This window comes from Dermacentor variabilis, chromosome 11 (genome assembly GCF_050947875.1).
Source record: "Dermacentor variabilis isolate Ectoservices chromosome 11, ASM5094787v1, whole genome shotgun sequence".
Lineage (NCBI taxonomy): Eukaryota > Metazoa > Arthropoda > Arachnida > Ixodida > Ixodidae > Dermacentor > Dermacentor variabilis.
In genome coordinates this window covers 72,459,414-72,483,279 of record NC_134578.1, presented here as the reverse complement: position 1 = coordinate 72,483,279, position 23,866 = coordinate 72,459,414, and the positions used below count along the sequence as shown (strand labels likewise).

At 47.7% G+C, this 23,866-nt stretch overlaps 1 protein-coding gene across 4 annotated transcripts in view; it reads right to left on the bottom strand.

Moving 5' to 3' along the window:
- Positions 1–380: 380 nt before the first annotated feature.
- The window catches only part of LOC142563545 (uncharacterized), a 66,232-nt gene continuing 42,746 nt past the window's right edge, over positions 381–23,866 (bottom strand). For 3 of the 4 annotated variants that reach the window (XM_075674117.1, XM_075674118.1, XM_075674116.1), the window contains 5 exons: positions 17,206–17,337; positions 8,873–9,016; positions 4,155–4,312; positions 2,502–2,517; positions 381–1,209 (listed from right to left, as the gene is read on the bottom strand). In XM_075674117.1, the coding sequence (XP_075530232.1) occupies positions 1,076–1,209; positions 2,502–2,517; positions 4,155–4,312; positions 8,873–9,016; positions 17,206–17,337 (584 nt within the window). In that variant the 3' untranslated portion in view covers positions 381–1,075. The remainder of the gene's footprint in view (positions 1,210–2,501; positions 2,518–4,154; positions 4,313–8,872; positions 9,017–17,205; positions 17,338–23,866) is intronic. The other variant, XM_075674119.1, reaches the window with a different exon arrangement.

Here is a 23,866-nt window from a genome sequence, read left to right as displayed (position 1 = left end):
GTTACGGTTTTTTTATTCAATCTCATATTCAATTTGACACCCGACGTCATAAATAACGACATTTGGTTCCTAAGTTTTCTTTCTATTGCGTTAATGTGGTTCCAGACGTTTCACTGACCTCCTGGAGTCTGTAAATTTCATTTGTATCTGCGTTTTTTATCATACGATTATCTCATAATAAGCTTGGATCCCTCTTTGCCGTGTCCTATTCGAAGTTCCTTTTCAATGAGCGCTCGTAATATCGAGAAAATGTTTGCACCGGCGCAGACCAATGAATGCGCCTGTCATCTTGTAGAATTTATGTCGGAGTTGTGCTCAGTGGAAGAACCTATTAGGACAGAAAAACGCAGCACAGAGGCGAGGCCTAAAAAGAAAGAAGCGACGGGACATGAAGGCACTGGACTCGCAACTCAAAACTTTATTGGAATTTTTCCAAACTTTATATCAACAATCCAGCTTAAATGTACTCTAAAGACAAATACTAAATTAGTTTCAACCGATGAAGTATTCTTCCCAATCTTTATTTCCGTTAACTTCGCGGTAATGGGTTCGTTAATAGAAGATAAAATGAAGGTCCGAATTCAGTTTTTCAAATTTATTGCCGGAAATTTATAGCCGGAACGTCAGCATGACGTCATGGATCTCATAGTAATAGTTCCCATATTTGTGCCGTTGTGACTCATTAAACCTTATTGAGACTTGCCGCGTTCAGTCTTCGGCCCCGTTAGAGAACAACACATCTATTTTTACCGATAAAAGCTTAATTAGGTCCTAGCAGGGGCCGCCAAAATCTATTACGTCACGGCTGGCAGGTTTGAAAACATAAAGGAGGTGTCGCTACCACTGTTTCGTCTTTGCGTTTTTTGCTTGCTTGTACCAAACCTCTTATCGCGGTAACAATTAGTGTTTTCTGGTAAACGTAGAACATTAATTTATTGTTACGGCTGAAAATATTTTCTTAGTGTCCCTTTAACAACCTTTTCTGAAATCACTTTGTGCACATGTTGCCTGTCTTGTCTGCGCGTGAGCTAAAACTTGCCGTCTCTGGCCACCCCCTATAAGGCTTCGACAATGGTCAGCTCCTAGTGGTCGTCTTGCTGCACCTGCACACGTTGAACACGCAGCTGGATCGATCGTACTTCAGCTTTCCGCAGTCTATCCTGCACTGCTCGGGCGTCCCTGTCCTACACGGGTCCATGTCGTACAGAGCTGCGCTCGAAGGAAAGAAATAAACAAGCACAGGGACATGCGTTTTTTGTCTTACGATCGTGGCAAAGAAAAAAAGAGGTTTCGCTCTTTCGTTGATTTATTCTTGCTCAAATTTCGCATGAGGATTTTGATTTTACGATCAGGATCGTTCAATGGAGCACTTGACAATGTTAGCTGCTTGATTTTTAAGAAATAAAAACTCCAATTTGCCTTCTTTGCGTCTCTCGAACGCACTTTCAGCGATTCAGAAAGCGTGCATCCAGAAAGCCTGCTGAACCGGACTCTGTTTGTGATGCCTTTACTATATATATTTGTTTAATTTGCTTTATTAAAGTTACACTTCGTTGCCCAGCCACCTGTAGTTCGATCTAATTGTGTAAGTACGGTCAAGTCCAACATGAGCGGCAACGAAGTATACACACGGTCGAAAAACCTGCAACACTCTTAACAAAACTTTGCACCCTTTGGGTTGTATCTTGTCACACAGCAATATTCATCTGTCTTGCCCGTATTTCCTTTCCTTAACGCTGCGAGCCCGGTACTTCCAAGTCACGAAAGGCTTGCGCGTCATCAGCGTGATATAGCATTCTCGACAGGAAAGCAGCGAGCGCTGCGTTTTCAAGAAAGGAAACGTAAGCAAGGCAGATGATGTTTATCGTTGCGGGACAAATGTACCCCCCAAAGGGGGCAACTGTTTTGAGAGTGAAGGCTTCACATCGGCTCAGACAATGCAAGAATGCTCGATTCCCTATTTTTTCTCGTCAGGCATTGCCATGTATTGCTACGTCATAGCAAAAGTCCTTGGAAACTTGAAAGATGGCGTGGTTGCTGATGCCTGGCAATAAGAAGGTTCTCGTGCTCGAACATACCGACGAGATTGAAGAGACCGGCTTATTTGGGAACATTTTAACGCGACCTTTCCGTCTTGCCGCAGAAGTTATAAACCTTGACGTGATGTACACACGGCCACAGAAGTTTACGGACCACGGGATCTCCGAAAACGTTCAATTCCCGAGCAGCCTATAGCTGTAGCCAGTAAAACAGTGTACGACAACGTTGTTAGAACATTCTAGTCGAGGACCGAAATGCAAATACCAGGCTGCGTTGTGAGGCTGCGGAGATATTAAGATTTTTCTCAGATTTCATGGTCGATAATATTTTGCGGCCGGGTGTACGTTCGTATATCTATCATCGCCTCCCTGTGAGTTTTACTCGCACACTTGTATGTCTCAACTTGAATCAAAGCAAACACTGTTCCATTCGATGTCTAGACGACAAGTAACACTACTCACCTTTTGGCACTGACAGCTGTAAAATGAGAGAAGAATATCACTTCATTATTCAACTAATCGTTCCCACACTGCGTTAATTAATGAAGCAATTTTCGATCAAGCAAACAATATATTGAGCTCGGAGCATCCATGCCAAATGCCTCAGGTGTGCCGTCTAAGCTCCCTAAGTAGACGTTCTCTCTCTCGCTCTCTCTATCTATCTATCTATCTATCTATCTATCTATCTATCTATCTATCTATCTATCTATCTATCTATCTATCTATCTATCTATCTATCTATCTATCTATCTATCTATCTATCTATCTCCTCTCTCAATTTACATTTTAGTTGTGTCTTTCTTATCTGAAAAAAAAAAATGTCGATGGAAAACTTTGTACATCGTGAGGGAGCTTCCGGGTTTTCATATTTTATTAACATTGGGTTTATGATAAAATTGGGTTTCTGTGCTCTTCGGTAGCAAGTGCAGACCTTGTCACTTGGGCGAGGAGGAAAGGTCTGGAGACCCGGGAGCGAAACGGCCTTTTTTTTCTCTCTGGCTTGTGCGTGACGGCACGGTGCTGCTTGAAAGCGTGGTGGTTGAATGATTTTGAATTTTTAGCTCGTTCTGTGGAGTAGTAGTTGCGTGACGTCGGCTTATACGAATAACCTTGGAGGAACGACTACCTCGTCTTTCGCTGCAGTAATAACTACAGAAAGCGGATACTCTTGGTTGCGCAAACATACCACGTGGATCACCAGCCGTGGTGTGTGCGTGTGCGTGTGTGTGTGTGTGTGTGTGTGTGTGTGTGTGTGTGTGTGTGTGTGTGTGTGTGTGCGTGCGTGTGCGTGTGCGTGTGCGTGTGTTAGCTGCTTGTGTACCCTTTTAACTGACTGTATCGGTTCCAAGGAAGAGCAGCAGCGTATCTGCATAGCCAGCGTGAAGCAAAAACAAAGAAGAAAAACACCGTTGTCGCCATATATAATCACTACGCACGATAATTTACATCTAACAATGTTCACGCATGGTCAACGCAATGCAGCGCCGGAACATTCAAGCGCCAATCACGGGAATATTTTTTTCAGCCAATTACATCGTCGCATTACATTAGCAACGACAACATTAGCCACTTAAGCGCTTGCGGAAGTAAACAACAGAGCGGCAGCCCCCGTGTTACGATACTCTCGGCGCATGTAAATGCGGACGGGTTGGACCCGTGGTGCGCAGCCGTGCCCCGCGGCAGTGAACGGGACGCGCTGTGTTGTCTAATAATAATATTTGGGGTTTTACGTGCCAAAACCACTTTCTGATTATGAGGCACGCCGTAGTGGAGGACTCCGGAAATTTCGACCACCTGGGGTTCTTTAACGTGCACCTAAATCTAAGCACACGGGTGTTTTCGCATTTCGCCCCCATCGAAATGCGGCCGCCGTGGCCGGGATTCGATCCCGCGACCTCGTGCTCAGCAGCCCAACACCATAGCCACTGAGCAACCACGGCGCGTGCTGTGTTGTCTATCGCCTGTAGACGCAGGCTGTCGTGACAGTCTCGACCAGCTTGGCAGGAAGTGGTCACGTAAACGCTGCCGCGGGCCGGGAGCCGGCCGACTTCATGTTCGACTCGCCCTCGTCGGGTTCACGTGACCACAAGAAACCCACGACCCGCGTGTCCTTACCAAGTCGAGCAGCGGGACGTAGGTTTCCTGCGATGAGCCGATCACCCGCTTCCTGTGCTGCGGCTGCTTCCGGTGTCCACCTCCATCAACCGCAACCCTGAGCTCGGGCTGCGCCGCACCGCTCGGAGCCTTCTGTTTCGAGGCGGCTGCCTTGGCCTCTGCGAGAGAAGCGCGGAGTCCCTTTTTAATTAGCAAGCCACACCGTAAAGACTAGAATAACCCGCCGTCGGCTAGCGAAACTTGTTGTTGGTTGAGTTGTTAAATGTCGTTGTGCAATAAATCTGAGCATTAAAATACACTTGACGGGAGAAATGCGAAAGCACAGGTGGTGTCCGCTTTTGGTTTCTCTAAGTGCGAGACGTTTATGATTTACTGTTTTTGTCCTAGTTATTGAATCGGTTATGTCCACTCATTACGTTTGATTGGTTCATAACTAACTGTTATTCTGAGTAACGACCGATTGTAGCACATTGCACCCGCTCGAGCGCCATGTGAGTAACGCAGGCGTCGCGTTACACATAGATCTTGTAAAGTACACGGAATGTTTTATTTACTGCGCTGAAACTGAAGCGTCAGAGATGCGCCTTAACTTGAAGCTTACATGCTTGTCAATCTGCAAGACGCCTGCCGTGAACGCGCCCAAAAAGTTCACTGGGTGTCCATCGGCACGTTCACGTCAGGCGCCACCTACATCGAGTTAAGCATGGGCTTCAAATTAAGGCGCCCCTCTGAATACGAGGAACCTGCGTATTGAGAAATGCATCATAGCTCGTAACTCGAGCTTTACTTTGTCAAGATGACACCTGGCTATCATTTCCTTTCGTTGCCTGCGTTGACGACAGCTTGACCAAGCCAAGCATAGGCTTCGAGTTAAGGCCCATTGCGCTTGAAGCCCGCGCTCTATTTGGTCAAAATAACGCCTGACGGGAACGCCCCGAAGGAAGCGTAATGAGCGCCTCGGGGGCCTGTTCACGCCAGGTATCATCTAGATCAAGTCAAGCATGCATGGGCTCCAAGCTAAGGTGCATTTCTGAATACAGGGGTAAGCCTTCGACGCTCTCGGCGCTTCCGAATGCACTGCGCATCGTTCGGGCGTTTCGGCAGCACTTGGGAATCTCCTCGGCGTGGCGCCTTCGTGCCGCTTCTCAGTGGGACGGCGTCGATCGCCTTCTTCCTCAGACACAGCGTTCGTGGGACGAAGCACCTTCGTTGTCTTTGTTCTGCTGTCTCATCTTCTCTACTCATTGGACAAACGTGTTAAGCCCATCCCTGTGCTCATCAAAATCCCAACATGTTTCTGTTGCGGTATCAATTATATGTACACTCCAGGTGCATTTTACAGCGAAGCTGTTTTCCTCTGGCCCCCGTATGCATCTCCCGCAGGCCATCCCAGAGGGTGCACTCTGGGCGGATTGCGTCCGCATCGGGAACACGGCGCGTGGACATGAACGCGCGCGCAGCCTACCATTTGGGGGAAAGGGGAACGAGTGTAGCGACGACGCCTGTGCACGTGGCCTGTGCTCCTGGGGTTATAACGTCACGTGCGCCGGAGGTGCCGGAGCGGCTGCAACAGCAATTGTAGCATATGCGTGGTAGGTGTGATGACTGCGGCAGCACCCGTGTCGTCGTAGTGCGCTGCTGTACGAAAACAGAAAGTATGGTTTCATAATGTATGCAGCCCATGTATGCAGCCTAAAAGCTTCGCTGGTAATCCGTCCCCATGTGAATGTTGCAGCCCGACGATTTTTTTTTGTCGTCACCGTCACCGTGATGTTCTGTATACATTACAAGGACAAGTGTACATGTGCGAGTGAGAACACGCAGGGAAGCAGACGATCGTGGCTCAATGTGGCAGCGCAGAGGAGAAAAGCGGAGACGAAACGCGCTGTCTTCCGCCGCGCGAAAAGCCGTGGGTGATGGGAGGGAGGCATAGGGGGCGGCGTTGTACTGATGCAGCAACTGCGTATTTCGCATGCGGGCGCAAGAGAAACTGGCGATCGCGGCTCAATCTCACGCGCGACAGGGAGGAAAGCGGGGAGGCTAGAAGGAAGAGGGTGGGAGGCGCGGCTTGGCCTCCGTCAACAAGTGCGTACTTTGTACGCCCACGCGCAGTCGCGCGTGCCATATCTTGAAAGGAATCTGCAGACGGCTCGTACCTTTGTGCACGCTCTGTTCTCGCCGCTCTTGCATTGAAGCGATAGACAGCACGAAGGTCACTTCTCTCGCTGCTGCTGCCGAGCTTGCTCACACCAGCGTTCACAGCGAGTATCCGCGCTCAACGAGTGCGATGTGTTCGTGTTCGCTTGTGCGCGCTGACACCATGCTTGTTAATTCACTTAGTACGCGAAAGTTTCGAAGTTTATAAGGCCGATAAAGCTACTATCATTCGTATAGCTGTTTACTAATTTGCTGTCGCATTCGATGCTTCGCTTTTCGGACGAAACTGCGACTCTGTTTAGCTACAGCGCTAGTTTTGCTATTATAGGAACGCTAGAGGAGTTGTTGCCACCGCCGCCGTGCTGTCACGGTATCGACGCGAATGCGCGGCCCGCGCGGTGAGGGTCTCCAGGGACGCACATTGCGTTTAGGCGCAAAAGTTACGACGCCTAGCGCACGCACCGGCTCTGCCGGAGCCAGGACAACGTTCCTCCTTCCGCTGCTGACATGACCGTATAGTGGGCACACATGTGAGCGTTCCTGCAGAGCTGATGTGCGTACACCATAAAGTGGTGCATACACCGGTCTGAGCGGAACGGATAATATAAACACCGAGCTAAGTCTAATCGTTTCATTGGGTGCTCACAAACGCTGAAGGTTATCCGTCGGTCTTATCTTGGTGTGATCTCGTGCGCTTTCGGGGTGCGACGCCAGTGCTGTGGCCGCCGGCGTTCCTCATCGCGCCAGCGCCGTCACCAAGGAGATCTTAAAAGAAAAATTGTGCAGAAACTCCACTGGAGTTGTCTAAGTATGCATAAGCATATTCCCAAATTTCAGTTAAGCCAGCTGTAAATTTCAGTTTGTTCCGCTCCGAAATTTCAAGTTGGCCCACCCACAAAGTTGGCCCAACTCTGAATTTCAGTTGGCCTAACCTCACATTTCAAGTTGGTCCATCCGCAAATTCCAGTTAGGCCACCCCCATATTTCAGTTGAGCCACTCCCAAATTTAAGTTGGCCCATGGCACCCCTAAATTTCAGTTGAGCCACTCGTAAACTTCACGTTGGCTCACCCCCAAATTTCAAGCTGGCCCACGGCCAAATTTTAGGTCGACCCACCCCTACGATAGGCTTCCTCATGCGTTTTCTACGAAGCCCTCTGTACCCCTATGGGTATGCATAAATTTAATCATATGAATATTCTCTCTAATTAATTTTTTGTTGCAATTTTCCTTTATAGTTTACGATGGTACCAATCTATATTTAGAATATTATATGAATAAAATATTTTAGCTTTTTTCCCACCTTTCTCGTCAGAACTTGTACAATCCCCGTAATTTTTTGTGTAATAAATACCAATACTAATAGCAATACGTTGTTATTTTTTGGCTTTCATAACCAGAATACGAAAAAAATGTGATAAAAACTGGATAGTTGGTGTTAATACTAGCGACCATTAAACATGATCCCTACAACCATGATGTTAAGGCTTAGTAAGATTGGTGGCGTAGGTGCAGAGTAATTAGAATAGGCCATCAAGCATACAGCTCTATTCTGGAGGGCTATAACCGGTTCTGAACATGCGCGCTATGTGTGACCCTAAATAACTCTACATATAGCGATAATGAAATATTTTGATATAAATCATTCGTAATGCGTGTATGTCGAACATGCCGCGGCATTTATTCAAGAGAAAGCAAGCCATGAAAATTTTCTTGCAGACTTCGTCAATGTGAAGCTTATGTGCCGCGCTGTTAACACCAGAATATTGGATATGCCCCATATGATCACCTTGTGAACATAGGAGGTCCCATATAAAAACCCGTATGTTCCCTGTTATACGAGCATGACCAAAATGATTGCCATATGAATAAATGGGGGTACCATATAGATACCCCTGTGTTCCCATACACAACATGTACAAATATTCCATGTGATCACCAGTTCAGCAAGTATGTCCCATACAAAAACTCGTATATCCACATGTGCCATATGGTGGCATGACACATATGATTCCTATACCAACACATGGTGGTTCTTTATAAACTCCCTATGTTACCCTATGTCATACCAGGCCTGTTCCACATGGTCCCCATACGAGCAGATGGGGGTCCCATATAAAACATGTATGTTCCCATGCGTATGTCACATGCCGCGTATGATACTTGGGAACATATGGGTTTTTATATGGGACCTTTATATGGATCTTTATATGCGTCGTGCCTCGTATGACATACGGGAACATGCGGGTTTCTATATGTGACGCCTATGTGTTCGTATGGGATTCGGGAATTTAAGGCTTATAGGTGTGTGTGTGTGTGTGTGCGTGTGTGTGTGCGTGCGCGCGTGCGTGTGTGTGTGTGTGTGTGTGTATGTGTGCGTGTGCGTGTGTGTGTGTGTGTGTGTGTGTGTGTGTGTGTGTGTGTGTGTGTGTGTGTGTGTGTGTGTGTGTGTGTGTGTGTGTGTGTGTGTGTGTGTGTGTGTGTGTGTGTTTATTCGGCAGGGATGCGCAAGCACTGCTTCGGGAACACTTCAACGAGCTTTGCAGGAGAGACGAACCTTACCGCTGAGCCTGGTGCCAGGCTGCTCGCCGTTCATGTTGAGGCAATGGCAGACCTGCTCGACGCAATGTCCCATGTCGAACGACACGCCCGTGCAGCTTACGACGCATGCGCCGACGTCCTGAAGCTGGCACGGGTCCGGCGCGGCTGCGGCATGCGCGAGGAAGAGCGTCTTTGTCACGCGAGGGGCAGCACACCGGCAGCCCATCGAAGTCATTTGAAGCCCCCCAAGCAAAATAGTTAAAAAATGTGGCCGTGTGACGCCTGAAGAATTTCACCGGCGCTTACGAACCGCAAGGTTCATGCATGATGGAGCTAAAAACTAAATCGTTTTAAGCTGATAAAGTATTCTTTTAAAACGTTATTCTTTTTAATTTTGCGATAAGAGAATATTACCAGAAGAGAAACTGAAGGTCAAACATAATTCTTTTTTCACGCCAAAGTCCCAGGGCCTTTACGTCAGCGTGACATTAAGGCATTCAAAGTATTAAAGCTCCTCGCCCCTGTGTTTTTATACGTATGTGCTGTATATCATATGTAAAAATTCATTCATTCATTCATTCATTCATTCATTCATTCATTCATTCATTCATTCATTGTTTCTACAATTTACCTTGAGGGCAGTATCGGGAAGGGTTTTTTACAATAATACGTATAAAGAGCTCGCACGAAAGCACAAAACAGTCATCTTCAAGGAAGAACGAAAAAAAAAATTGACAAATCATATGTCAAGTCCGCTAATCTGTAGGCGCATCCTTTTGCTATCATAGTTTTAAACCAACTACGAAAAATTTACACGTAAGCAGAGTAGTGTCATGTAGCCTAGAATAGCACGAACCTGCGAAATAAGCTTATTCGTGATTCTGAGAGGAAGAGAGAGCTTCGCAGTCAACAAAAAATCCGCTAATAGTAGAGGGCATTGAATTGACGATAAACGCGCGTTACTGTAGCCGTCCCTCAACCATCTGCGCTAACCAGGGGCATTTTATAGCTTCGTGCTAGTGTTACATAGCTGACAACATTTCTCTTTCTAGAAAACGTTATTCTCTTTGAGATATTCTGCAGAATTGACTTACCATACGCGGAGACCTTTGTGCATATTGTACACCTTTTTTAAAAAAATGTTTTTTTGGGGGTATGAAGAAAAGTATCCACGAATCATAAGGAAGAAAAAAAAAGACGCATTATAAATATTTTTGTGTAGAACAGGTTTTTCTTATTCTTTATTTTTAACACACATATATACTGTATTTATTTTGTTTTTTGTCCACATACATGTACCAGCCAATGATAAGCGTTGTTTGTTGTCATTAAAAATTCATGATTATGGGCTTATCATATTAAAGCTGCACGTACGTCGGATGGTGAGGGATGCCATAATAGAACTTGCCGTAATAGGTTTGACCACTTTTGCGTATGTTTTAAACGCGCACCGACAGCACGATGCACGAGCGATTTGCATTCGGCCCCCATCGGAAAGCGGCCGCCGTGGCCGGCGATAGACCACGAGACTTCGTGCACGACAGCAGTACATGTTGCTGTTTACGGTGAAGTTGCATTCCACTGCCTGCAGTTTTGTTTGTTTGTTTGTTTGTTTTGCTTTGTTTTGATTTGCGTTGCATTATCTTGCGTTGCATTGCATTGTGTTGCATCGCTTTGCTTAGGGTTGAATTGCTGTGCTTGGTTGCTTGCTTGCACGTTCATTCATTCATGCAAATGACCTCATAGGCTCCAGCGATGGAGTTTCGTGAGAGAGGGGGGGGTGGGGGCACATATACAGATACACAATGAGGCGTCGGTTGTGGGTGGTTATACATAATTTCTTTTTAAAATGTAGGAACAAACTACAGGGTATGAATGTAACAAACACAACCAAGTAAGTGATTACGTAGCAACGCAATAACAAATGGCGAATGACCTGCAACTGATGACGCGAATATATTAAGCGCTACTAATGGCGGATCCGGCAAATCACGTCGGTGTGCCCCAATGCGCCGTTTCACCCAGTCATCGTCGCCCCAGGGCGCCCCGGCAAACGCCGGTGCGATTTGCCGTATTCGCCTGAAGTAACACAGCGATTGGACACGAACGCAACAAGGGAATAAAGAACGTAATAAACACAAGTGTGTAATGCAGTGGTTAGGCAGGAATGAAAAAGAGAACTATGGCGAATTTTTAGTGGTCAAACACAAATAAGAAACACGGTGGTTAGGAAAGAACTCAATAACAGAGCTAAGGAATTAAGGCGGGTACTTTGGTTCGGAACTTAGCAGGGCCATTGACGGCGACAAAGTCGTCAGGGACGCCATTCCACAGTTTCGTCGCACGTGTCAGAGCTCACGAGTGGGATGTAGCATCTACACTTAAAACACTCAGATTCAGCGACCTTCAGAGTATTCCCGGTGCCCTCGTGCAGCCTCTTGTTAGGAATGGCCTGCCATGGTGCCAACATGCAAAGTTTCTCAGCCAGCTGCAGCAGCAGGGTTGGCGTTTTCTGGGAAGACACCGTCATCGTCTAGACAAACGGCGCCACTAAGTCTACTGTGTGGGGAGGACAATGCGCCGCGTCCGCGACTCTTCGTCGCGGGATTGCCGAGATGAGTTCGACGAACCAGGCTTTGTAACTGAACACGCCACCGCCGATCTGGTCGCGTGTTTCTATTTACGCCCAAGCGCAGCGCTCGACCGCTGCGCCACCATGCGCCGCTCGCGTGTACCACGATTCTAGGTACTTTTCCCCCGAAGCGTCACGACGAGCGCTCCCTAGATACGTGTAGGTACTTGACGCGGGACTGGGGAGATATTTTGCCGGGGCGCACAATCTGCTCATCCAGCTGTCGTAAGAGAAAATAGGTTTTTCAAAACAAGCCGCCTAGGCTGTTTCGAAATAAGAGTTGCGTGCGGAATCTGACGCAACACTGGACGAATTTTTTCAGTTTGGATAAGGGGATAAAGGGATGGAATAAGAAGTTAGTCGTGGTGTGAGAGGCGCTTCGATCTACAAAAGCTGGGATAATCGTGGGGCATGGAGGGTTTCTCGCACCACTAGCCACATCATCGCTGCGCTCAAGCTTCCTTTCCTTCTTGACATAACTATCTCTCTTCCAGCAGAAACAATAGCAAGGCGTTGGCGATGCATACAATACGCATACTAAACGTCCAGGAACAAGAAAGAAAAATCACGCAGAAACTCCTCTGGGAGTTAGACTATGCGTAAGCATTGTGCCACTAGCTAATCTCCGCGCAGCCCGGTGTCATTACCAGTGTTATGTAACTTGATTAGGCAATTACTAACGACAGCTCAGTGGCGACACGAACTGGTGCCGACGGTGCGCTCAAGGAGCATTGACGACGCAAGCAAAGTACTTCAGGTGGAGGCCCGAGGTGCGCTGATGACGGTTCCGATCATTGTATAGGCCGTCATCGCTCTTCAGCGCCTTATTCATCCGCGTGAAACCATTGGAGACATTTAATGTGTCCGCTATTCCAGCAAACGGGGGTGGTTTGGGCGGATTGCCGGATGAGCGGGGGCAACGTGAGCGGCCGGAGCGGTGCAGCCGCCGTGGTGGCGTAGAGCTTTTCCAGACAATCACAGAGCTAAAATCACATTAAGCGATTATCTTCTGCTTCACTGCTGGTGCAAATTTTCGGCAGTGGCGTAATTGTCCACACGATAGCGCCGCTGTCCAAAATTTACACGAACAGCTAAGCAGAATATATCAATTGCCTCCGTGTTTGTGTGGTTGAGCTTTGCGCCAACAGCTGGCGCCACCAATCTGGCCGCTCACGTTTACGCCCCCGTTCACCCGGAAAACCGCCCACGCTTGCCCGAATACTGGACGCACTTAAATTCTCTTTTATTGAGCCATGAGCGTACTCAGTCGGCGACTCCTTATGGCAATGCCGCGTGGGCCGTAGCTTGAAAGCGATCTGCGATGCCCACAAAACAGTGCCAACAGCTCATAGCTTCGCGCGCTGTATTTTTGCCGCTTACATAGTCTTAAAGAGACGCGCGACCGCTTGACTTCAAAGCGATTTGCGAAAGTTGCAGAATGAGGCGTTAACTGAGAGCACCGCCAGCTAGCACTGTGTTTTCACCGCTTCGTTGCTGTTGAACCTGAAGGCAGCACAATGGCAAATTCGTTCGCTACTGCGGGCGCTATCTCGAAAGCGGTCGTCTTACTACGGGACGGACGAAGGGACGGTTTTCCCTTTGGGTAAGCATACAAATTATACTGAAGGTAAGCTTAGGGTAATCTTAAGCATTCAGAATTAAAATTTACCTACACCGCCTAAACTCAGCGAATGCAGGCTGGCCCGAACACACCGCGCGTTCTGGCACAGCCAGGGGAGCAAAAAGAAGGATCTAGGGCGCGTGTCATGGCGCTGCGGCGAAAAAGTACCTAGAAAGGTGGTACGTGCGGGCGGCGCATGGCGGCGCAGCGATTGAGCGCTGGGCTTGGGAGCAAATAGAAACGCGCGACCTGGTCTGCCGTGAGCGGGGGAGATCCCGAGGGAACGTATTTGGCGGCACCGTCCCACGCACGTTTCCAGACGTAAGCCCCGAGTTCTGCGAAGACCGTCCTACCTCGGTGGGGGCAGTGAAACCAGTGAGGAAGTGCGTGTGTGTGTGTAAGCCCTCCCGCTCAAAGGCGGCTAGGCTACGATAACTGGTCGAACGTCTCCCTCACTGAGGGATCTAGGGAGCACGGAGTGTTTATAAGCAGCTGTTTGTCGCTGCTAGGGTGTGGTGTGTGATCGTGTCGTGAGCAGTGTGCTCGTGCTCGAGAAGCAGTGTGTTTGGAGCTTCTTGCTCGTATGCTGTATGCTTCGTCTTGCGTGCTCCATTTGGGAGTCACGCTAGACTGTCGAATGTATCCCTGGTTCTAACGTAAATTACTGTAAATAAATCGTGCTCGCCTAGTCCTGCCCCCCCCCCCCCAAGTTCCTCCCTACGACCTACAACCCTTACAACTGGTGGCAGTGGCGAGATCGTTCGCCAGACTCCAACACTCTATGAACTTCAACCAAATTGTAAAGGAATCTGATTCAACATAGCAAATGCACTATAGTTTCGATCTGGTTACACACAAGTGCGGTTAAGTACCGTATTTACCCGCGTATAACCCGCCCCTGCGTATAACCCGCACCCCTAACTTTGAACTCGGCGGAAAAAAAAAAAAGAACTCGCGTATAACCCGCACGTTTACCTGAAAAAAAAAAATGAGCGCTAGAAAGATGCAACTCACACTCAGTGATCATTTCGTTTTCAGAACATTTATTCAAACGACCGCCACCACGTCACTGCTTATCCGATTCTTAATCGTCGCCGCTCTCACTACTGCCATCCGAGGCTTCATCGCCACTCTCAAAGACGTAGTCGTCCTCGGAACCATCCAGACTATTACTGATCGCACATTTTTTAAAGCTTTTGCGCACCAAATCGGCCGGTATCGCTTTCCACGCATCCACGATCCACTGGCACAGCAATGGAATATCAGGCCTTCGCACGCGTCCCGTCGGTGTGAGGGCGTACATGCCGTCGGCCATCCACTGGGCATACAGCCGCTTCACGTGTGCCTTGAACGGCTTGTTCAGGCACACGTCGAGTGGCTGTAGCATGGACGTCATGCCGCCAGGTATTATGACGAGGTCGGTGCTGGTCTCGGCAAGGCGAGCCTTCACCGCATCAGTGCAGTGGCCTCTGAAGGAATCTAGTACGAGCATCGACCGGCGTGCCAGCAAGGCACCTGGTCTTCGCTCCCAGATTACTCGAAGCCAGTCACCGACTAGGCCACTGTTCATCCACGAATTTTCTTCCGCACGCACAACGATTCCTGGGGGCAGTGGAATGCTAGGTAGCGTCTTGCGTTTGAAAATCACATACGGGCGCAGTTTCGTGCCGTCAGCCAAAGCGCATAGCATGACTGTGCAGCGCAGCTTGGCATTTCCGCCGGTCAGCACGCCGACTGATTTGGAGCCCTTTTTTTCCATGGTCGTGTCCATCGGCATCTCAAAGTACACAGGTGTTTGATCAGCATTTCCCACCTGAGACAGCAAATAGCTGTGCTCCTTCCGAAGTGCGATCACATATCGTTGAAAGTTCAACAACTTTTCCTCGTAGGCTTCAGGAAGCCGCTGGCACATGGTTGTTCGCCGCCGCATAGAAAATCCATGTCTTCGCATGAAGCGCTGAAGCCATCCACGGCTTGCACGAAACTCACGTGGAATGTTCAATTCCCGGGCCAACTTCAGGGCTTCCATTTGCGCCATCTCAGTCGAAACAGCGTGGCCACGACTTCTCTGCTCCTCAATGAACTTCGCAAGCTGCGTCTCGAGGTGGGGGTACGCGCCAGTCTTCGGACCCCGAAACGCTCGCCTGTTCCGGTTCGTTGCTTCGAGACCAGTGGCGTAGCAACAGGGGGGGCCGGGGGGCCGTGGGCCCCGGGTGCAAGGGGCCAGTGGGGGGGGGGGGTGTCATATACGTCTGAAGACACCCAGAAATTGTCGATATCCTCGCCTTCCTCGACTACAAAAGGGGGGGGGGGGAGGTGACAGAAGACCTATGGGCCCCGGGTGCCAGACGACCTAGCTACGCCACTGTTCGAGACTCTCTTTTTTTCTTCCTCCAGTCGCGAATGCACGACTCGTCGACGTCATGCTGTCTTGCAGCAGCTCTGTTGCCGATTTCTTCGGCAGCGGCTATAATCTTTAGCTTCTCTTTCGCTGTGAAACACTGCCGTCGAGTCGCACTCATGATGCCAAAACAAAGCAGGCAAACAGTGCAAACTGGGGTAAGTACACTAAACAGCGCCTAACGCGAGGCTCAACAATGCTGGCCTTTCGTTGGCCCTTCATCGGCTTGACAAGCGTCGATGACGATGGGGATGGCGGACTACACGGGGAGGCCGCCGCACATTGCGGTGAAGCCGACCCCCCCCCCTCCCAAGGAAAAAATTCGCAGATAACCCGCACCCCCACTTTTTAAACGCGTTTTTTCACATTTTGGTGCGGGTTATACGCGAATAAATACGGTAATTGGAACATTCTTGAATATATGTATCACTTAGTTGGTGGAACCTACGCAGAACGAGATTGCAATCATGGCTGCAACAGCACTTTGCGTGTACTGGCGGGCTGTTCTCACTCTCGGAAAAACACTTTTGTGTAGCACGTATAGAGCAACAAAAAGCTGTATCGGGAGCTTTCCACGTTGCTCCACAATTTTCTCGTTGAAACTATTTATCTGATTATAATATTTGAGGGATTCATTAATTAATCAAGACTAATTATGCAGTTAGGTGGAATGCAAAAAAAATAATCTGAGCATCTCCAAGCAACGCCAAACAATACCTTTGTTCTGTCCAGCTACGCGGCATTCGCATATTTTTAAATCTCGGTACATGATAGTTTGGACACCCTGTATATTCATGCGGTCACGATATGTCTGGTGTATTAATAGCAGCGCCAGTTTCTTCAGCCTCGAGTGAGCCTTGCTCTCCCCGGATTTAGAAAGAAGGCCTAGCATCTATCGCCGGCTCTGAAGAAACTTATGTGGAAAGATATTAAGGTTGGTGCCTGCAGCAACAGCGACTAGGAGCTACACCGGAGGAAGAGCCGACGCTCAACGACATTCGTTGCACACAGGTTCTGCATGTTAAGCGGAACATTTCCGCTAACATGTTCCACTTAGTGGAACCACTTGTAATATGATTAAGAGTGCAATATCGAGGTCACGCGGTCACTTTCGATCGTGATCAGGCTGGATCGGAATAAGGCTCGATCGCGATCGAAAGTGGCGGTGTGACACCGCTAAATACTGTTGTCACCCATACACTTCTGATTGCGATCGGGCCGATGCAGATCGGATTTCTTGATCGCAATCAACAATGGTCGCTGCTACACGGTCCTAGCGATCCGGATCGAGTTATTATCGTCTGCTGATCGTCAGCATATTTCAGAACTGCATAATGTATTGGTTACAAGTTCAGATTTGCAAAATGTGGTTAAATTCGGACAATATTTCAATGTTACAGCTTATCATTGCTGGTAAGAGATTTATAAACGCTCATTTATTGATGCCTTCCCTTTTTGTTTTTAGCGTTTTCAGAATACTGCGCTAGAGGGCGCAGACGTCAACCTGCGATCGCGATCAAGGGGCCTGATCGCGATTGTCGGATTGGATCGCCCAGTCCGGATCTCGCAGGATGGCGATCGCAAATGACCGTGTAGAAACACCCGATCCGGATCAAGCTCGATCCGGATCGGCCCCGATCGCCATCAGAAGTGCACGTGTGACACCAGTATTAGACACGATAAATTGTTATCGTACTCACATTCAACCACAGCCCGGGCTTGCGTGCTGCACTCGCAATGGTCGCCACGGCAGTATCCGTGCGGCAGGTTTCTGAACTGCTTGCACGCCGTGGTACACTTGGCGTCGTTGTGGTACTTGCACGGATTCTCCACTGCGCGCATGCGCGGTTTCGTGAGAGAACAACAAAGCGGAGGGAGTACGAGTCAATTTGAAGTATAGGGAAAAGCACCTCTGACGGCTGGCGCGGCGGTTGCATCACTGCGAATAGCGGTTGTGCGGGCTAGGAGACGGCCTGGGCGTCCCCGTTCGCGTCCCTCCTAAACCTTCGCAACAATCAAGACCTGCGGCGCGCCACCGTGGCTCGTGACGTCAGAAGCGCGCATTTCGAAGAAGCCGGTGCGATCACCCTGGCAGCTGAAGGACTCGGACAAAATCCACGTAGATTGTACAAGCCCAGCTCACTATACTTTATGACGTCACGCAACTAGGGCCGACTGCTGTAGAGTCCAATGGGAATGCTGCCGCATAAGCTGCGGCGATTTTGACGTTCCCGCTTTCCTCACGCCGCAATTGGCAATGGAAATTTCTGCCCTTGTAGTATGCCGTCGTAAAGCAGAGTGCACAGACCTTGTCATATGTAGGTGGCGTTGCTCAGACATGAGCCGTGCGAGGTAGCGAGGAGAAAGCAGACAAACTAGGGTGCCTCGATGCGCGCGCCCTCTCGGAGGGTGGAGTCATTCTGTGAAGGGGTCAGTGCCGCCTTCCGACCGCCGGCCGCCATTGCGCTGCCCACATTTCGTTACGGTCGGTCGAGAGACACACGTGGACGGCGTTTTCTGGTCCGAAATGCCCGGGTGTTGCGTGCCCCAGTGCACGAACCACTCACAGAATGACTGGAAGAAGCACGGACTTCAGTTGAGTGCAGCATTTTGCACCATATTGGTGGCTTTCTTGTGAAAGGAATTTTGAAAAAGAAAACGAAAAACTGCGAGCAGTGCAGGGCTGCAATGCTGGGCTCGACTAGCCATGAGCATGCATATTTAACTGCACTAAAAGAGTATGTTCATGATGGTAAGAACTTATGTTATCCAAGCGGTGAAGTTATGAGCTTGCTTACGCCCTTCGAAGAGCACTTTAGAGGAATCACGTCCTGGACTGACAACCTGCTATGTCTGAAGTCTTCTCTAAAGGCTGTGACAGAATATTTAATCAAGAGGGCTCAGTACAGTCTGCAGGCATGCCAGTGACACAAGGATTCTATGAAACACATGCTGATATTAAGTTATGCAAGAGTAAGGCTACGCATTCACCTGCGCCACCTCGAAGCTGCGAGAGTGGGCATGGAAGCAATACATGCGTTGCAGTTAACTTGTAGTGAGTTGTAGCACCTGTTATTTTTGAAATCCTTAAAGCTCCTGACCAAACAAACAGGCTATCACATTGAAAATTGATATCTATTGAATGCACTTTTTCTCAGTGTTGAGAAGCAGCATCGATGACCGGTTTATAGCAACTACCAGTTGACAATATATTCGTGCAGAAAATATGCTAAACAGGGCTTTAAAGTCAATTACTACGTGAGAGTCGTGATTCAGTGCTATATAAGCCACATGTAAGGCAACAAATAATCTGGTATGCATTCAATATTTTGTTTACCCTCATCTGCATATTTACAGTAAGACAAAAGAATTCAACACAAAATTAAGAATAACTATGGAAGCACTGCTAAACAGAATACGGCCACAAAATAAAACGTTCAGTGAAAGCGCATGCTATATACTCAAACTAAAAAAAATGCGCCAGGTTCATTTCGTAGTATTAGTGTGTAATATCCCACAGAACAAATATAAATTACGTTTCGAACTACAATGAAGCAATAAAAGCGGCCCGGATGTATAGGCTCCGTAGCTATCGCCCTCGACTGCTGATCCTGAGGACGTGGGAGCCACCCAGCCGCGGCGGCCGAATTTCTATAGAGGTTAAACGCATGGTGCTGTGTACTACGTCCGTATCGGTGCATGTTAATAAAACCTCAGGTGGTCGAAATTTCCGATGCCCTCTACCACTGATCCATCACATCCGATGCTACGAAATCACAACGAAAGGCCGTGGATGTGATATTGGTTGAAATATACGACGTTAAAAAATTCGCAAATATCAGCACAGGTAACACAGACACAAATGAAAAGCTGCCACATTCACTGCAGTTTCCGTGACCCCGAAACAACCATTCAACATCACTTACACACGGCCTCGTTTCAACCACAGAGTGGTTATTTGACTGTTACGATCATTGCTTTCTACTCAGCGTTGCAGCATTCAGCCGTAAATGGTCTAACTGATGACTGATTCGAAAACAAGATTTGAAAGTAGGGTGTGCGATGACAATTATTATTTTGTCCCTTGGCGGCACGCGGTTTGTTAAACAAATTCGGGTTTCAGCTGGCAGCCAAACAGTCTTTACGCTTTGGTTAAAGGCACGAGACTCACACACAGACACAGCGAAAGACCGCGGGACTCGTGCCTGCGTATGTTTCGTGCCCTTAACCAAAGTGAACAGACACCAGCTAGCCCAACAAGACGTTCTTTTAAGGTCTGCGCGGCTGGCGTGGACGGCAGTTTTCTGCTGCCAGCAAGTCCGGTTGGAAATTCCGCTTTAAAAATAAAAATGACAGAATATTAAATTGATGCCTTCACACTGCTGATGCGACAATTTTGTGTTCTCGACATATCATTAAAGCAGCACACGCTATCAAACCGAACTGTACATGCAGCTGCGCGACGCCCGTTGACTGCCTATGGAGCGGTCATCATAATGGCGGACGCCGTAGCAGACGACGCGGTTGTCTTTACCCTGCACGGCGGCGGAACGGAGCGCGCGCTTCGAAGCACCCTAAACAAACGCTGCAGAAGTTATGCGCAAGTAGAGCGGCCACGAAGGCTCACTCCGCGCGTGTTTGAGTGCAGCTGTATTTTTTTTTACCTGCGACGCTTCGTGCGAAATACAACTGCTTCATATATTGCAGCTACAACGTCAAATCATGTGTTATTTGTGCATCTTAGAGCTTCCGCTGTGCGATGCACTATCTTTTGGTCGCGAGCGGAAGCGGTGCACTGCGGCCGTTGGTCACAGAATTGTGTCACTCCGCTTCTCTCGGTGATAAATACGTACAGATGTGCGACGCCATCCGCTTAGTAATTGTCATACTTTGCGACACATTAGTATTAGACCTAATAATACATCGAAATAGCCTAGATTTGCAACGCCTTCCGCGTAGTAATTGTCATATATTGCGACACAAAAGTATGAGACTTAATATTAAATACCTTGAATTGTCCAGATTTGCGACGCCTTCCACGTAATGATTACGTCATATTTTGCGACACAGAAGCATGTGACTTAACGTGATGTCGAATTAAATGACGCATTATTATTTCTTTCTGGGAACAAAGAATGGGAACAGAGAGAGAGAAGTATCTATGACCTTCATAGTCTCGTTCTTCAGCAGTCATTTAAGTACCACTGCAGATCCTTATTTCCATTTTTTTTATTTGATGTTGTCTATTTAGTTGCTCTAAGTGATCTGGCCCTACCAGTTAGGGTGCATTAGGCAAGAAAAAGGCAGGGGACGCAAAAATACGCGCGAGATGGCAAAACAAAAAGAAAAAGATAAGCAAAGGAAGTTGAATGAAGCAGAAGGAAATGTAATACATAAAATAAGGGATGCATAAGCGTTTCTATCGCAATAAAATATAGTAAAATCGTTTCTGCGTTAAAGAGAAACCTCAGCACGAATGTATTGATGATCGAGTCTGTAGAACTGCACAGTAAAATAATAGTAATAATAATAAAAATTATCTGCACGGTAAAATCTATAGGAATACGTCTTTGAACTCTGTACAGTATACCAATCTGTGAACAATGGAATGTAGTCCTTCGCATACGTATAAGCATTCTGCAAACTCAATAAATACAATTTTTTTTTACGAATTCGCACGACCATGAGAACGTTGCCGAGGATAATACCGATTCCCTTGTGGTCATTGTTGTTGTTACTGTTTTCTCGGTGATATAAACAAGGGGGCGAACGATGGTGGTGGACGAAGTAAAGCAGGAAAGGTGAGTTGGGGAAGCCCATATAAGTACAAGATAAAACGTGTTACGTGACCAGATGCCTGAAAGTCCAGGAGCACGGGCGTCGCGTCTATAGTCTATTAAACGAGGAGATACGGCAAAACTAATGGACTAAATAGGCTAAGCAATACGCACATTGATTATACACAAGCCCGAGTGGTGGACAAACACAGGGCGTGTACACCAAAGGAACTTTCTTTAACTCACCCCGTCCTCTCGATACGTTATGTGGACGTTAAATAGAAACATTAAATTTGTGTAAACGGACCAACTATTCTTTCAAAACTATATTTTTTAAACATTTAGCGGTATTACGTCGGTTATTAAAACAGGAAACAAATGTCAATATGTCACGTTTAGGTTCTGCGGCGAAACTCCATCGCGAGTACGTTAACGTGGCGCCCCGGATTTCGGAGCATTTTCGCGTATTTGGGCCTTTGCTGAACATGTATATAAAGTTCTCGAAGTTGCTAAGGTCATTCTTTGGCTACCGATTTAAAATTTTAACTAGGCCCGAGAGGGTGCCGTCGATATCTATGACGTCACGGCGAGATGATGCAGGAACTTCAAGGCGGCGGCGCCACATGTACTTTGTTCTTCGCGCCTTTTCTCACACACCTGCCTGTCTAGTGAGCCCGCTCATGGCTTCCAGTTTTACTAAGCGCGTAACAACATTGCCTCCGAGATTGTGGGCGGTAGCCGGTTTTGCTCCGGCCGTTCCATTCGACGCGCTACCCCGCCAAAAAAATTTTACTCCGGCGTTCGCGCCCGGCTGCCCCAAGGTGGCGCTGTTAGCCGAGGGCTTAGATGCGGAAGACTTTACATGCGAAAGTCAAGATCGAGATTAGATAGGCAAAATGCTAGAAAGTGATAGATGTAGCAAAACCTGGTTAAGTCAAGCAGGCTAGGGACTATTTGCAGCCGCCCTGCGTCAAAGGGGGACGCCAGTAATCATCATCATCAGCGGCATCATTATCATCATCTGGCGTCCGTGGAGGCGTTTGTAGGAGGCGTTTGTAGAAAGCAGACCGCGCGAGATATCAGCGTGCCCGTGTGCTCCCTTTCCACATATGGCGGGATATGTTCCAAGAATATATCCCAGGCAATTTTTCCAGTTCTGGCTATAATATTTTGCCGCCTCAACCTTGTAGTCATTTTGTGCCTTTGCGTTTTTATTATACCTTTTTTATATCATTATTCATTGATTTTGTAGCATCTATAGCCCGTACTTATGTTATCTTTATTAATTTATTTTTTGATAAACAAATCATGTCTGGGTTCAAACACCATCCATTCTCTATGAACGGGTAGCTTAATTATCGCAGATGGCAGAGTTTAAATGTTGTTTCCCTTGTCTTCCTTCCTTTCTTCATTTCTCGATCCTTCTTCCTTTCTTTCTTTCTTTCTTTCTTTTGTGTTTGGAATTTGCGTTGCGGTGATTTAGCGATTGACATGGCAAATCTCGCATTGGTACACTATTGTGTAGTGCAATGATGTCCGTGTAATACCTAATAGCATGTTCCCACTCCTGATCTTTCTTTAATCTGATTGTGCGTGCTATTGTGTTGTGCGAATAATGTTTTTTGTTGCGTCATGATTTTTTTTCCTTGTTTAATAATGCGTCTTTTACGTTACCGTAACCGTACTCCCCCTTAGGTAATGCCTTCCTGAAGGCATTTAAAGTATTCATAAATAAATGTCCCAGTTCTACGCACCAACGTACCGGAATGTAGTGGGACTACTCTGTGAAAAAAAAAACGCATTTGAAAATAAATAGGCCCCAACATGCGCTTCACTCCTCGTAGACCGTCAGCCGTCATTGCCAAATCAGTACGGGATCACGTAGCAGCAAAAATAATTTTTTTCCCTCGCTTTATCCAAACCGCTGCAACAGTGCCGGCGCGCCCGAAAGCCTCCTCGACGCACGCAAAGGATGGATGGATGCATGAATGGATGGATGGATGTTATGAGCATCCCCTTTGGAACGGGGTGGTGGGTTGCGCTACCAAGCTCTTGCTATTATGCTGCCTAATGGCCTCCCTAGGTTAAACAATAAAAAAAACACTGTGAACTCACACCACCAAATTTGCTGATCCCATATTGCGAACTGTGCTTTTGTACGTCTCCGTTTTTTGTCGTTTCCCTACTTTTATTAAAGCAATCCTCTAATCACCTCTTACTAATCCATGTTGCGGACATGTTTGCTTTACCACTGCTCCCTCTGAACCCAAGGGCTTCAAGGAGGCCAGTGGTGCCTAAATCGACCGCTGGGTAGACGTCTTCACATTCCAATAAAATATGCTACATTGTTTTCCTAGCTTTACCGCAGCAAGCACATGCTTCTTCTTCCTTCTTATATCTCGCTTTATAGGTGCGTGTTCTGAGGCATCCCGATCTCGCTTCCAAAAGTAATGAGCTTCCCTTTGAGTTATCATAAACTGTTTCTTTCCTGATTTCGTTTTTTCCTCTTAAGTAGTTACTCATGGCAGGTTTATTTTCCATTGCCGGCACCCATGAGATTATTTCGGCCTCTGACTTTCCGCTT